This window comes from Miscanthus floridulus, chromosome 3, assembly GCF_019320115.1.
Source record: "Miscanthus floridulus cultivar M001 chromosome 3, ASM1932011v1, whole genome shotgun sequence".
Lineage (NCBI taxonomy): Eukaryota > Viridiplantae > Streptophyta > Magnoliopsida > Poales > Poaceae > Miscanthus > Miscanthus floridulus.
In genome coordinates this window covers 132,150,564-132,166,702 of record NC_089582.1, presented here as the reverse complement: position 1 = coordinate 132,166,702, position 16,139 = coordinate 132,150,564, and the positions used below count along the sequence as shown (strand labels likewise).

At 45.2% G+C, this 16,139-nt stretch overlaps 1 protein-coding gene and 1 pseudogene across 2 annotated transcripts; both read left to right on the top strand.

The window, feature by feature from the left end:
- The first annotated feature begins 151 nt into the window (after nucleotides 1–151).
- LOC136542466 (uncharacterized) lies at nucleotides 152–4,860 on the top strand (annotated as a pseudogene).
- Nucleotides 4,861–5,309: 449 nt separating this feature from the next.
- LOC136542468 (uncharacterized) lies at nucleotides 5,310–12,066 on the top strand. 2 transcript variants are annotated; one of them, XM_066534930.1, is made up of 16 exons: nucleotides 5,321–5,550; nucleotides 6,198–6,304; nucleotides 6,430–6,549; nucleotides 6,639–6,674; nucleotides 6,791–6,922; nucleotides 7,085–7,168; nucleotides 7,238–7,356; nucleotides 7,448–7,549; nucleotides 7,938–8,054; nucleotides 8,137–8,190; nucleotides 8,371–8,437; nucleotides 9,507–9,560; nucleotides 9,978–10,067; nucleotides 11,008–11,073; nucleotides 11,173–11,205; nucleotides 11,800–12,066. In XM_066534930.1, exons 3-16 carry the CDS (start codon nucleotides 6,460–6,462, stop codon nucleotides 11,836–11,838), a joined length of 1,083 nt encoding a protein of 360 aa, XP_066391027.1. In that variant the 5' UTR covers nucleotides 5,321–5,550; nucleotides 6,198–6,304; nucleotides 6,430–6,459; the 3' UTR covers nucleotides 11,839–12,066. The 2 variants fall into 2 exon arrangements, 1 of the variants encoding a protein (XP_066391027.1); XR_010780698.1 differs by lacking the exon at nucleotides 11,800–12,066 and having other exon boundaries at nucleotides 5,310–5,550; nucleotides 9,986–10,067.
- Nucleotides 12,067–16,139: the final 4,073 nt, after the last annotated feature.

Sequence of the window (16,139 nt, the reverse complement as noted above, 5' to 3'; positions counted from 1 at the left end):
CAATCCTGCAATCCAATTCCAGTCCAGTGCTTTTTCCGACACGGACCCAATCCAGTCCCCATCGGGTCATCCGATTCCGAATTCCAATGCACTACTCCACGGTCGCAACGGGAAAAAAAAGTGGAGCGAACCCAGGAATAGGAACCCAGAAATGAAAAATCCATCACCCACGCGACGCGAGCCAAACCCGAAAAAACAGCAGGCGGGGCAGGGAAACCAGACCGCCGGCCCCGAAACCGCGACGACCCGACACCTTGTCCACCTCTCCTCCTGACCTCCCTTTCCGACTCCTACTGGCTATCCACCGCCCGTCTCCCCTGCGATCAAGCCGACCAGAGCCGGCAACCGATGGTGGTGGTGGCGGTGGGAGGGGGCGGCGGCGGCGGCTGGGGGACGTGGGAGGAGCTGGTGCTGGGCGGCGCAGTGCTCCGGCATGGGGGCGCAGCGTGGGCCACCGTGGCCGACGAGCTCCGGACCCGCTCCCCGTGCACCTTCTCGCCCGAGGTACAACCCCGCAACCTGTCAAACCCTAGGTCGTGTTTACAGCTCGAGACCGACTCGGATACGGATTAGGGCATGGCCCTAGGGCCCCACCGGTGCGGAATAACTGTCTCCAGCTAATATCGAGGCTAGGGTTCCGTGGCCCTACCTCTGCGAATGCTTGATTTTGCAATGTCCGTAGAGCTATGCGATTCTATAAATGCTGAATTTCTGTGGTCGTAGATGGTTGGTTCCTAAGTAGGCTGTGATTGGATTTGATTTACCATGCAATGATTTTGAGTTGAACAAGGGGAAGCCCAGTAAGAACCATGTAGGCATTAATGAAGTGCGATACAGTAATTAGCAATGCCATGACAATGCACATTGCATGGTTTGTGCACAAATTTCTGCTTACATGTTCTTATAGCCATTGAAATGATGTGCACTATTTGAGTATTTTCATGTTCACACACGAGGAGCACACTATTAGATGACAGCTATTTTCATAGAAACAAGATAGTTTCCCAGGCAGCCTTCCTCAACTTGCTTGGGACTAAAAGGCTCTGTTGTTGCTGCTGTATAATTTCCTAGGCATTTTTGGGGTGCTACTACTATGTTGCCTTTTTTCCAACAGTGAAATGTAGTAGAACCTTGAGCCTATCAATGTGCGTTTTTTGTGCAGTTTGTTTTACACATCAAGTTGTTTCTGATTGCATTGCAATTCAACTGTTTTATTATCATCTGGAAGTTATGGCAGACTGATCAAGTACAGTTGTTAATATCTGCAGGAATGTGAAGCAAAATTTGCAGAGATACAGTTGCGGTACTCTGCATGCAAGTAAGTGATACTTGATTGTGTGATGTTCATGCTTTGTACCTTCTTATCCATTACATGACCTTGCAAATTGGATGAGTGGCATAGAACAACTACTGCATATCATTATATATCTATATAAGTTGAAATAATATGAATTTTGAGCCTTTTTTATGAGCTGATTAAGAACTTTGTGAATCTTTAAATATAACAGTCGGGTAGAGTCTTTGCTATTGTGCTAAAAGATAACATGTAAGCAGCATGCTACATTTTGATCATATTCAACAATACTTCATCTCAAATTATAGTTTACTTTAGCTTTGTGCCTTTGTCCTAAGTTAAACTTGTCTAACTTTGACCAAGTTTATAGAAAAATACATCAACATCTAGAATAACAAATTATTTTCATTAAATTCTTCATGAAATTTGTCTTGACAATGCATTTGATTGAACTTGTAGATGCTAATGTATTTTTCTAAAAACTTGGTCAAAATTAGAGAAGTTTGATGTAGGGCAAAACTAAAGTGAACTGTAATTTGGAACGTGGGAGTAGTTGCTAATCAGCATGTCTGCTTCTGCACTCAACAATCAGAAATGCCTGCACTTCTTTCTATTCGCAAGTTGGTGATTCACGTTTTTAAATTTGCATCTTACTACTTCACAAGTATACATAACCAACCGTTTGAAGAATGGATAATATACAAGGAAGAGAATAAAGAGGGAAAATACTAAAACATAGACCACTTAGTGATCAACAACCTCAGCTTTAAGATTGGATTCTCAATCCCATAAGCAATAAGTTGTTTATACAACAATGCAGGCATTGCACTGCCTTTCAGATGGCTGCAGTTGAATAGATAACTCTGATGTGAAGCATTTTATATTTTTCTGAGTTCTGATCATCCTATTTGCTTCAATGCAGTGCTTGGTTTGAAGAGCTTCGTAAGCAGAGAGTTGCTGAACTCAAAAGGGATTTGGAGAAGTCGGAAAATTCTATTGGGTTAGTGACAATTTGTTCACAGAGCATTTTTGAAGTTCAGTTGAGCTATTTATATTTTGTTCTTATTGTTGACTATCCCAGATATAATCTTTGTCGATTGTTTTTCATCCAGGCAAGTCATTGTTTGATACTTTGCCAACTTTTTGGTAATGTGTGATCTTCCTTTTACTCTTCCAGATCCCTCCAATCTGTTATTCAAAGCCTCAGCAATAGCAAACATGTTGATGGGAGTTCTGAATGCCGCACCAGTCATACTGAATCATGTCCGCGCTCCGAAAATACAGCAGATACTAATTCCTCAGGTAAAGAAACGTCCAGGGATAGATCATCAGCTGCTAGTTTCACAGAGGAAGCAAGCAACAGTCAGAAATCTCAGAAAGTGCAGCAGTGTGATACTGATTCAATTCAAGCTATCAATCCATCACCAGATGAGTCATATCCCCGGGCCCAAGTTGAAAAGGTCGGTCCCAAAGATGGCTTGCTTTGGGGTTCTAGAAAACAAAGAGGAAGGAGAGCTAGAAGGACACTTCTGAAAGGTGGTGATAGTAGTGGGGATGGTGAGCCTACATCTACAGCATGCATACAGAGGGAGGGTTTGTCTGAAGGCTGCATGAAGAACTTGAAAACTCCAAATGTAGAATCAGTTGTTATGAAGAAGGGTGTGAAAACTCCAAAGGTAGACTCTGGTGTGATGAATAAGGATTTGAAAACTCCAAATGTAGGATCTGGTATAATGAAGAAGGGCTTGAAAACTCCCAAAGTAGAATCTGATTTGATGAAGAAGGGTGTGAGAACTCCTAAAGCAGAATCTGATGTAGTGAAGAAGGGGTTGAAAATTTCCAAAGTAGAACCTGATGTTATAAAGGACTTGAAAACTCCCAAAGCAGGATCTGATGTTATGAAGAAGGGCTTGAGATCTCCAAAGGCAGAATGTGGCCAGCCTGTGATTGAGAGAGTTAAACTGAAGCTGGCAGAAATTTTGAATACTATATCGACTCAAGATGACTGCAAAATGTTGCAACGCCAACTTGATACCCAGGTATGATGGGTTCACCGAGTTTCATCACTTTTCTATTTTCAGTGCCTCAGTGATGGTCTAAATTATCTGTATATATATACTTCACTGATTAATATAGGACTTGTTGACTATTATGACTCCTTAGGTCATTTGAGAGATGGGATACTTCATGTGGGTGCTAATACTTTTATAACTGTTATTAAAACGGTTCCGCTCTTTTTTTTTCCTGCTAGTTACTCAACTCAGATTTTTGTGGGTTTTTAATTACGGTTATTTTCTTACTAGCTGGCTATAGTTGATTATGTTACTCCCTCCGTTCCAAATTATAAGTTGCTTTGACTTTTTTGGTTCATCCATTTTGCTATGTATCTAGACATCTAGATGCATAGCAAAGTGGATGTACTAAAAAAGTCGAAGTGACTTATAATTTGGAACGGAGGGAGTACTTCTCAAATCGATTGTTCCGTCAAATCATTCTCAAGGTCTGTGAAATAGCATGAACACTTATGGACTGAATTTCATCTGACTCCTTACCTTTTCGTCTATATAGAGGAAAAGAGCTAGATATAAGAAGATGATTCGCTGGCATATGGACTTCCGAATACTTCACTCTAAGGTCAAGAGTGGCGCAATCTCTTGCACCAAGGAGCTCCTGAGAGATATGCTCATTTTCATCAATAATGTAATAGCCTTCTACCCGAAGGCTACATTGGAGCACATGGCTGCGGTTGAGCTTCGTGACTTTGCATGCAAAACAGTGAAGCAGAGTGCAAGCTTGTTCTTGAAAAGCCATGGAGAGACCAGAACAGCTGGTGCCCCTGTAGTAAAGAAGAATGCTCGAGCCCTGCAGCCTGGACACCCTGGCCCTGGTGATGCAAGGGCAATCAAGGTTTCTTCAAGGGACACTACTGCCAAGGAAGGAGATGGCAAGAGACCTTGCAGTGATGAGCTGGCTAATCAAAAGACTATACAGAGAAATGAGCAAGCCAAGAAGAGAGGTGTGGGTCGGCCTCCAAAGAGTGGGCAGAGGATTGCTGAGGCGCAGGAAGATAGCCCCATCAAAGGCCGGAAAAGGGGTGCTGGGGCACTGGTAGATAGCCCCAGCAAAGGCAGGAAGAGGAGTGCGGCAGCACAGGAGGATAGCCCCAGCAAAGGGGGCAAGAAGAGCCGGCGGTGAAGCTACAATCAGCTCAATGCCGGTGAAACTGTGTACAGCTTAAATATATCATAGGCTGGCCCCTTCCAGTGTTGTTTAACTGACAAAAAAGTTTTTGTCCCAGTATTCAAACTGGCGTAACAGGAAGGGGTTAGCTGTTTTTGATGTTGTTTTGTAAGGAGCAAGGACAGTTAGAAGGGAACCCTCGTTTTCCTGTAGAGATTATCCGAGTTAGGCTATACATGTCTGACTGTGTAATGCTTACTCCCTCCGTCCGCGTGTCCAGGTAATTGCGTTTTTTTTGGACGGAGGGAGTAATAGTTTAAGTTGTTATACCATGTGAACTGATCTTGAACACCGACAGTTACCTGTTGACTGCACCAGACAGGAAAGACTGCAGGGACTTGAACGGTTGAACAATTCGGCTCTTGGCAGCGAGAAAGAGAAGCGGCAGTGCTGGGCTGATGCTGGGCCGCTTGCCGTGCGTCGCTCTTTTGGCATGCATCCGTTGGGCCGTGCGTCACCGTCGTGCACACGGCACACGCACTAGCGGCGAGGCAAGGAACCAACAAACCGAGCGGAAAACCCGGTCGCGGGCGTGGCCGAAACGGCAGCTGCGCCGCCTGCGCGCTCGTCACCCGACTACCCGAGCGGAGGATGCCGTGTGGGGCGCTCGCTGCGAGCACTGAGGGGGCAGCGCGGGTGGAACTAGGCGAGGCGCCACCCGTCGCGTTTCCTCTGAGGCTCTGACCCGACCGTCGCTGTCGCGCTGTTCCTCGGGCTCTTGGCTCTCTGGCTCCCTCCCGCGGCCGCCTCCGCCCGTGCCCGTCCCCGTCACCGTCACAACTTCCACCCAACCTTTCCCAATCCCTCCGGACTCCGGCACTGCGAGACGTTTCGTTAGCCATTGCCCGGCATCGCCGCGACACAATCAGCACCAGCGGTGCCCTCGCTGCCAAGGCGCCCACACGTGTGACGAGTGGCTGGAGGCGCCTCCACGGCTCCACCACCGCCCATTGCGCGCTCAGCTCCGAGGCCTCCCGCCCACCGCGGCATCATCTCCGGCTCCTCCCGCCGCCGCGGTAATTCGTTTTGTTCTCACTCAATCCGATAGTACAAATATCCGCGTGCTACACCTGGTATGTCATGGATTGGTTCTGATCGTGCCTTGGGACTTGGGTGCTCCTACCTGTAATTGGGATTTAGGAAACGATCTCTTGGGACGCCCTCGTTGTCGCGAGGTGGCTCCCGAGCTGGAAGCCTGGAATTGGAGTCTGGAGGGGTGGGTTAATAAAGTGTAGCGTAATTCGGTCGCGGCCAGTGCGTCAGTGTTCCTGCTCCACTCGTCATTGATGCGTTCGTCACACCCCTTTGCTGTCAATTTGCTTCAAGGGGACACTGCTGCACTCCGAACAACAAAAGCGAGATCACGCATGATGCTTGCACCGGACGTTCATCTATTCGTTCGAGATTTCACCACCTAGTTAGCTCCCTCTCCTTTTCCGTTTTACCAGCAAAAATATGGAGAAAAGAGATGCTAAAGTATTTTTTTTACCTGATGTGTGCCTGGAACCTGTTGACTTAAGGTTGTTTGAGTGGGTGGTGGTCGATGTGTTCAGTGGGTGGTGGTCGATGTGCCTGAACTAAGCAACACGCCAATCTTTCCATTATGAAATTATTAATGATACTGTTTGTTACGCTGTTTTTTGGCCTGCTATCCTGCAAGCAGGGCGTCATGAAATGATCCTCACTTGCTTGAGTTGCTTCTTGACACCATAAGAAGGTGATCCATCTGTTTCCAGTCGTACACAGAAAACTAGTGTCTTGAAAGATAAGGTGAGCTTGCTTGTGTTCTTTTGATGATTCCTTACTTATTAGTGGCATCTACATTTTCTGAACCCTTAAGGTTGGTTGAGTGTGAGGTCAGGATACTATATTGCTACCTACTTTTGATTGTACAGAATGGTAAGGGGGGCGATAGGTGTCCTAAGATGAAACTGCGGTTGCATCTGTTCGTCCTGTGCGTGATAATCATATTCCTGGTGTACAACATGGCTAACTTTCAACATAAGCAGACATCGGTAACAATCAATATCCCCTGGTTTATTGTATAATAACAGAGTTCTCTGAACATAAAAGATTAATCTTATGTGATTATGCAACTTTACAGTTGGAAGCAAAATCTCATCCATTTGATACAGTGACGGTATGTGAACACATTTCCTTCCATCAAAAGTCACAAGATTTTTTCCCCCCTATTAACCAGAGGCAGATTTTCCTCTGTTGCTAAGATATGATTTGCGCCTCCAATGTAAATATCAGGTGTCTGACAGAGACGCTGTTAAGGTGCCTCAAAAAGCGGAGGCTAGGATTGGTTATTTACCCCATGGTATAGTGGAGTCTAACTCCGACATGGAGTTGAAGCCATTGTGGCTGACAAGTGCGCAGTCAAAGGTTAGTTAAGTACAATATATACCTGACGAACTTTGATTCCAGTACAATATTTCTGTCGGTTTCACTTTTCAAACTCAACAAGCATTAGCTGTTCCCACCTCATAACTACAGAATCTTATTTGTTTAGTTATTTAATGCTCTGTGGGTGTTTTGTCCTAGCAGAAGTCTAAACAAAGTGATCAGTTTTTGATTGCTATTGCTGCCGGTATAAATCAGAAAAAAAGTGTGGACGCTATTATGAAGAAGGTACTTCATTTACACCTCTTTAAGCGGTAATTTGCACGTAAAATTGTCATGTGACTCTTGATTATTCAGTTTCTTCCAGAAAATTTTACAGCTATATTGTTCCATTATGATGGGAATGTCAATGGGTGGAATGATCTACCATGGAGCAAAAGTGTGATACATATAGCTGCTTCTAACCAGACTAAATGGTATGGTATCTCCTCCTTTGCACTGAAATTCGGCAAGCCTTTTCTCTCATTTTAGCTTCAAGATAAGATGACAAGGTATCTGTTTTTATAGGTGGTTTGCAAAGAGGTTCCTCCATCCTTCTGTCGTGTCCATGTACCAGTACATCTTTCTTTGGGATGAAGATCTGGAAGTTGATAACTTTAACCCGAGAAGGTATTGTGTAATTGTATTACATGGTACCAACCTTATGTTGTCAAACTTATCAATGCCTAGCAACAACAAAAAAAAGAGTAAAGACGGACACATCAGAGTTCTGTTTATTGGACTTTTAAATCTTGGTTCGGGCAACTACTAGTATAAAATGACAGTTTTCTGGATGTTTCTGCTGCCAGTGCCAGCCTGCCATGTATGTGCTAGGCGGCAAACAATTTCTTGAAAATATCCAGCTTAATTTTGTGTTCTATATAGGAGAAATCTGTGAAGAAACGGCATATTATGCTAACCCCCTCCACACACAAATGCGCGCGCGCACACACCAAATGTGTTTGTTTGATCTTTCCATTCTCTGCACCAATTTAGCTAATGCATTGATTCCTTTCAGATACTTAAATGTAGTTAGATCAGAAGGGCTGGAGATATCACAACCAGGTCTTGACTCTAAGCTTTCTGAAATTCATCACCGAATAACTGTTCGTAAAAAAACAGAGACCTTTCATAGGTAAGTTCATGTAGTGCAACTTTTATTTTGGAAATGTGTGGTTACATCATAACTAAATCAAACACGATGTGTATTTTGACAGAAGAGTTAGCCGGGCTAACAAACAGTGTTCAAGAGAAGGACCGCCTTGTTCTGGGTATTTCTTTCTTGAACCCTTTCTTATGCTACAACAGAATTGCTGATTAGCTCTTGACATTTTTACCGCATGATCGATTTTCACCAGAATTGTCTTACTATTTACCAACCATGGTATATGCATATGACAAATATGATTGAGAGCCGTGCATGACATGATAATTGTTTGTTTGATCTATAGATGGGTCGAGGGCATGGCGCCTGTTTTCTCAAAGTCCGCTTGGCCATGTGTGTGGCATCTTATCCAGGTAGACTTTATCTTCATATGATTTCTTAACCATGTTCTGTATTTGAACTTCTATTGTACCAGACAATATGACTGTTTTCCTTTCAGTGATCCACAAGTTCTGAGCATGAATTGTACAATATGGTTTATGGTGTAGCATTAGATGTCCATGTGCATCGTATTCCTATTTTGGAATTTAGAGTCAGGGAATACTTGGAACATGCTTAACCGTGAGTAACCATGTTGAGAAAAGCAGGGGTGGAAACCCAAACAGGCAAAGCTAATACAATTTTTAACCTGGGCTTAGTGTTGAGTCTTCACATTTTGTTTCTTTCTGATATGTGTGATGTCTTTATATTTTGCTTCTTTCTGAAATAATATGGAGTGCAGAAGCAATAGATATATACAAGCTAGGAGCTAACTACTTGTCTCATTGGCTACAATATATTTTTTGATTTATAATATTCACAAATCACAAGGTCAGTTTTGACGCTACATTCGTCAACATTTTGTGTCATTACTTGTGGATAATTCTTGAATTAGATTCATGTTATTTCTATGTATTATGATCCTCTAGCTGAGTTGGTTAGGTGGCTTGAGTAACACTCCTCAGGTCCTTGGTTCGACTCCCCGTGGGAGCGAATTTTCAGGCTAGGGTTAAAAAAATCTCGTCTGTCCCATGGCAAAGCACAGGTCTAAGGCCCAGCCCCGATCGTGGTCGTTCTCACATGGGCTATGGTGCTGCTGTGTATGGGTGGGGAAGGGGTTTGAGGGTTTTCTCGACCTTCTTAATGCAATGCTTGAGGGCTGTCTTACACCCGTAGGTTGAGTGTTTTTATGGTCCTAGTTTTATAGGTGTTTATGAACTCACTACAGTGCCTTCACATACCTTCATTGCTCCACGCATTGTCACTGCTGCATTTGTCAGGGACACAGGCAAATATGAGTCCACATTAGTTCATAGGTCTTTAAGCTGTTTTTGAAAAAAAAAAGTACTTTATGTGATAATCTCCTTTGTCTTTTATGGTTTTACCTGATTGATTTTTGTGGAGTATTCCAGATATTAATATATCTACATTGTATTTATACAGAATGATCTTATCCATGGATGGGGTATCGATTACAAGTTTGGATATTGTGCTCAGGTTTGATAAAAATGTTGTTCAAGTAACTGTGGCATGCCTTATAATTTAAGTTCATCTAAAGCACAAAGTATTGAAAGTTTTTCGTTTGACCTTTGTCCATGCAAAAAAAAGTGTTTATTATATTATGATCAGTATTCCCAAGAAAAATCATATAGCACTATTTTCCATCTGTTCAATTAATATAATTTTTGTATGGTAATCTATTGAAAGTTATCGTTTTTTGCCCGAGGTGATATATAAAGGAATAGAAACATTTGTACCTCTTTATGCTCTTATGCATCTTGCATCTTTTAACATAGTCATTCTGAGTTCATGACCTCATTGTCCAAGCAAACTTTGTCGTCTTTTTAGTAAAGACTTGAAATAAAAGTTTTCTTTTTCAAAAAAAAAAGAGTTTTTTTCTTAAACTGATTTCAGGGTGACAGGACAAAGAACATCGGCGTAGTTGATAGTGAATTTATAGTTCACCGAGGAGTGCAGACATTAGGAGGTTCTACAGTAACAAAGGTTTGTCTTAACTCCTGTTTTGTTGCTGCAAGTTAGAACCTTGGTGTTTCCTGCAACTCTTGCATACAAAACATGGTTATGTCTAAGAACAATAGATCATGGCAATATTTTTCAGTACATTCCATGAATTTGAGCTGCGCTTCCTAATGCAATAATACGCAAGCTTTTGTGTGTTCTCAGAGAAAAAAAAAATGTGGTTCATCTGCACTTGTGCATAATTCATACAATCCTTAATTAAGTTTTTTTATGAGAACAAAAGCCCTTTGTTTCCTCATAAAACTGGTTACATGCCATCAAACTTCTGTATTTTTGTTATGGGAGTATTGGAAATGGGGTTGACCTCAGTTAAGAAAAGCCCTTTGTCATAATTAAAAAAAAAACTCGACCCGCGGGGTTAAGACAGCCTCCGGCATTCTACTTAAGATAGAAGGTAACCTTCTCACGCAGGTCGAGAAAACCCCCCGAAACTGCCCCACCCATATACAGCGGCACCATCACCTATGTGAGAACCTGAGCTGGTTCTTAGACCTATGTTTTTGGCGTGTGACAGATAAGGGGATTTTTTAACCCCATCCGTTCGCTCCCGAGAGTTACTAGAGCCATCTATCCAGTTCGGCTAGAGTCATAATTGATATTTTATGAGGTAAAGTTATTATGGGAACTAGGAACTTTGGGGCCGTTCACTGGTCTTATCAGACCAGCCCGCCGGCTGATCCCCCCTCTCAATACACTGTTCACCAAACCAGCCCAACAGTGTTTTTCTCTCACAACAAACCAGCCGGAACAGTGTTTTCCAGCCAAGTTTAAGACCAGCGAACGGGGCCAAAGGAAATGTCTTTTGATAATACTATGCCTTCTATCTGTATATTATGAATGTTCTTTGTTGGTGTGCAAATTAATGTAAAATGTTTCCTCTGTTTTTCTTTTTAAATTCTGGAAGGATGGTACTCGTGGCAAAAATGCCCAGCCACTTCGTCAGAAAGCAGCTCAAGTCCAAAAAACGAGAGTATGTTCTGTGTGCCTGACCTTAAAGAAAAGTTTGATGCATACTACGTATGTTGCTGTATTTTATTCTGCGACCTTGACACCTTTTATGATTTACCAGGGGAAGGCACCAGGCCTTGATATGCGAACAAAGGTGAGCTAACAAAGCATTTGGTATACTGTACATCGTTTCAAGTGTCTAACTCGAAAAATGTCGGTGGAAGCTGAAAATTCAGATTTCAAAACCCTGTCACTTCACTTGAATTAGTTTATTTTTATGGGAAAACACATGAAATAAAAAAAAAAACTCAACCCGCGGGGGTAAGACAGCCCCGGGCATTGTGTTTAAGAAAAAGACCTTCTCACGCAGGTCGAGAAAACCCCCGAACCTCTGTTCCACCCATACACAGTGGCACCGCAGCTCCCGTAAGACTAGGCTGACCTTAGACCTGTGCTTTGGCGTGGGGCAGACGATGGGATTTTTTTCAACGCGCAGATAAACTGCGCCTCCTTCGACCAACAAATTCGCCCCCGAGGGGATTCGAACTCTGGCTGGTAGGGTGCAAAGTGCACAGCCAGACCAACCGGTCTAGCGTTCGCTGGGCCTAATTTTTTTTATTTCCCTTCAGTTGACAATAACAGCGTAATAATCAGCTCTAGCTATCCAGATTATGCAACGCATCAGAATTTGCATGCCATTAATCGATCAGTCCTCACAGTTTGCCACAACATTGTTTCGACCTTGCAGATCCGGAGAAAATCACGATCGGAGCTTCGTGATTTCTAGAAGCGCTGGGACCGGGCTGCAAGGGAAGACAGAACATGGGTTGATCCGTTTGCCCGCTCCCGAAGAAAGCGGAGGAATAGAAACCCACAATAGATCAGCATAATCTTTACTGTTACACTTGCACAGAATTCCATTCGCACCTTCGATTTTGATAGTGTATAATTGAATAATCAACGCTCGCAAGGACGAAACGAAACAGATGACCACACGTGAAATTTTGCGGGGCAGCGAGTTCCCACTGGAAGCTGTTGCTCATACTGACGAACTAGTTTGTGTTCCTAATCACTCAACTGGGACTCTGCTTTCGAAGAGCGTGGGCAGTGAGTGCAGCCGTAGCATAAAAACAGAGGTACCCACCCATTAGCAATGAAAATTAGTGGCTCGATTGCTGATTGTAAGCCATGGGGGGGGGGGGGGGGGGGCAAACAAACAGGCCCCGAGTACAGTGGTGTTTTTGTCGTTGGCTACTTGGCTAAACTCTGCATGTTGCTACATGCTACCCTGTGACTGCCTTCGGAAACAAAACTCAGCACAGCGAAATGTCTGATCGTGCCTGGGTTGTTGACTGTCACGCACGAGCGAGGAAAACAGAACTGACGGACATGTCGCACGTCCACGCAATTTGTCGCCGCGTCGTGTTTCAGGGACAGGGACAGCTCATCCAAATCGCTGTTTGGTAATTCTTGAAACAGGGCGTCCGTTCGTGCCGGACGCTTAGAATGGTGAGTTTTGCGAGCCGGTCCAACTACCGCCTCTAAATGAAGCGATGTCTGGTGTGGCCTTATCATTTGAGCGAGTTAGTCTCATCTATTATTCACTGAGCCAGGGGGTGTGTGAGATTTTGCTTAAAAAAAGGTGGGCGAGATGCTGACCCAAACCTAGCTCACTAGAGTAACTGTTGTGGCGATTCGGAGATTCAGTGGTGGTGGCATGGGTTCAGCGATGCAGCCGCAAAGACAACGACATCCACCTTGCGCACGGCAGCCCATCTCCGTTCCTCGGCGCCGCGACGTCAGGGATCTTCTACGCTTCTCTTCTGCACTCTTGCGGCCCGCACCTCCAGTAACCACTGCGCTTCACGCGTTCGGTTGTCAGCGCGCAAGCAAGGTGACGGCAGCTCCGAGGCCGGCGCGCGTGGGAGGCAAAGGTGCCTCCGGAGGCCCACGTGCGAGCGTCGCGTGGGAGACGAGCACGGCGACGGAGATCCGCGTCGCCGCGCAGAAGGCAAGGGTGGCTATGGCATGGAGCTGGTAATCCGTCGCGGCCTTCTAGAGCGTGTGGACCCGCAACGGCCTTCTCCACCGAACCTATCGCGGCCTTCTCTACCAGAGAGGTGAGCTCTATGCCACTAGCGAGCTCTATACCGGTAAACTCCACGAGCCGATGAGCATCCATTCCGAAACAGCAAGGAAATATTGCGCTAAAAGCGCATGCTGCAAGCATATGTTTCAAGTGTTTCAGATGTTTCAGAGAATGTTTTATGCGGATGTTGCAAAAGTACATCGCGATGTTACACATGTTGCAATAGTTGTACACGTATGTTGCAAGCTTCTGTTTGCAATGTTTCATCTGTGTTTTTTTCAACGTATGTTACAAGTGTGTTTATTTCGATGTTGCATATGTTTCACGCTTATGTTGCAAGTGTTTTATCTAGATGTTACGTATGTTTTGCAATGGCTTTCAAGTGTTTTTCATGTGTTTTTGCAAGTGTTTTAGATGCATGTTTCAAAGTGTTTCATCTGTCTTCAGGCGTATATTGCAATTGTTGCATCTGGATGTTTCAAAAATAGATTGGGTGTTGCATCTTCTTCCTCGCTTTCTGCTGCCTTCCTCTGCGTCTCCTCCTCCTCCCGACATCGATTGGGCATCCACCGCCCCCTCCCTCTCTTTCTCGATGCTGGTGACGTTTGGGGCGACGTGGACCTCATGTAGGCGCACGAAACCGCATGAGAAACGACTGCAAGCGTGAGCGTCCGGACGTACGGCCGCTAGCAAGCTCTATCGCTGTTGCAGCACCAAATAGGCATTGAGACCATGGCCCCTCGAAGTTCCATCAAACCTGTTATGGTCCTTGCACGACGGCCGTGTGTTTTCCTCGTGTAAACGAAAACAGAGCCGCACTCTGTTCCTCTCTTTCTCTCCCCCGGAATTAGGTATCCACCCATGTCAGCTTCGTAATTGACTTATCCAGCAACAATTTGTTTACCCCATGCCGCGTCATCGCCTGTGTGTAAGCGTATTAACGCTTAAAATGCTACTGGTACTCATCGTCACAACTCACAAGAACAAAACACAGCTATCACTAAAATAGGGGAAACAAGATTAAAAGACGAGGTTATATAATCTATGTATATTTTTATCTATATAATCTTTTGTAAAGCAAAACCTCACTACAAGTCTAAAGTTGCTCCATCGATGAGCCCCATAACCAAATAAACAGTAGCAGTACAATTTTTGCTTCACATGTTTTAACGTTCATTCACTCACTCCATGCGACCAATCGCACTCCACCAAGGAATCAATACTTCGTCTGTTTTGTTTTATAAGTCCATTCCTATAATGAAATGAAACAAAATCCACGATGCATAGTGTCATGTCTAAATATCTAAATGTTGTATGTTGTTTTGCGACGAAATTGTCGGTGTTTCGAGTAAACACCAACGAGTAAATTTGTGTTATTGCGCGTCTGGCCTGGATGGTGTGCTAAAAAGACATAAGGTTTATACTAGTTCGGACAGAATGTCCCTACGTCCAGTTCATGGCTGTTGCTCGTGTTATTAGCACTAAAAAGTTTGTAGTAGGGGTTACAAACAGGCGAGAGAGGAACAGGTCCCAAGTCTCTGATGGAAACGTCGAATGGGTACTGAGAGCTTGGTTGCTGCTCAGCTACGTGTGATGTGATGCGTGATGTGTTTTTTTCGATCCCCTTTGTGGGGTGCTACGCTCTCCCTTTTATAGGCCAAGAGAGAGTATGGATTACAGATGGGAGAAAAGTGGAAAACGAGAGGCAAATGAAGTCCTTCAAGGTGCCCGGTTTTCCTTTTCCCCTATGTGGGGCCCCTGACATGGCAGGCGGTGATGGAGACAGCCCCACACTGGGCGTATGTCTGCTGACCCTGACAAGGCCATGCTGAGTGTCTACCCGCTGATGATGCCATGTCCTAGCATTATCAGCGAGTTGTCACATCCCATCTTGCCCCGGCGGGCGGCGTGGCGGACCAAGGTGCTGATCCACGGCCATACAGGGAGCAGACGGCGTAGTGATCGCACATCCGTTACTATAGGTGATGCGAGTTTCCTCCTGGACCCTAGTGGTTGTCGTGAGCTTCCATCAGGATCCATGCCCCAGGGCAAATGGCGGCGCCCACAACACTATAAGGCAAATATCGGCGCCTACAACACTGTTTTGGGCTCTGACATGCCTGAAAGGTCGCAAAGCGCCCTTCTTATCATATCTTGACGGTACTTTCCTGTAGGCGTGTAGGGTACGGTCCTCGATATTGCGGTTGACTTGAGCGTCTTGCCTTATCTGCTCCGCCTGATTCCTGGGTCGGTATCATGGTAATGTCATCATAGGTGTCGGGCGAGACAGAGCCAGCCCTCGAGGGTCGAGAGAGACGGAGTCTGCCCTCAGACGTTAGGCGAGGCAGAGCCAGCCCTTGGGGGTCGGGCGAGATGGAGTCTGCCCTTAGACGTTGGGTGAGGTAGAGCCAGCCCTTGGGGGTCGAGTGAGATGGAGTCTGCCCTCAGACGTCGGGCGAGGCGGAGCTCGGCAAGCGGTGTAGTCGCGCTCTTGGTCATGCGGATGAATCAATGTTGATGGTCATTAGCTCCTCCTCTTCGGGGTACCCTAATATTGGTCTCCGATAGTAGCCCCTGAGCCCCCGGACGATTCGAGCAGAATTACCTAGGGGATTTTTTGACTTGCTAGCGGGTGTGCGCGAGCGCACCCGGTGGGTGTAGCCCCCGAGCCTATGGAGGAGTAGGATACTCCTTCGGAGGTTTTTCTGAAAGAGAGGATTCTGAGAGCCCTGACCCTTTTTTGTTGCCCACGGCGTGTCCTAAAGATGGTGATTTCTTCTCGTCGAGGTCGGACCCTTCGCGGGTATGGTCGTGAGATTTGGTGGTTGTTTAGCTAGATAGTTTGATTGGGGTCCTGGTATCCTATTCGCGGGGATCCAATCTGGGTAAGCCTGACTAAGACTTAATCGTGGGGCGAGATGCCCATGGCGCTCGTGTGCTTGGGCGCTGGCCATTTGTGGGGCCCAGGTCTTTCCACCCTTTGTCATAGGGTGTTTGGA

Coding starts and splice junctions, on each gene's coding strand:
- LOC136542468 (XM_066534930.1), top strand. CDS start 6,460: ATGAAACTGCGGTTGCATCTGTTCGTCCTGTGCGTGATAATCATATTC. Junction 8,438..9,506: donor GTGTGTGGCATCTTATCCAG/GTAGACTTTATC, acceptor GTATTTATACAG/AATGATCTTATCCATGGATG. Junction 11,206..11,799: donor GCCTTGATATGCGAACAAAG/GTGAGCTAACAA, acceptor TCGACCTTGCAG/ATCCGGAGAAAATCACGATC.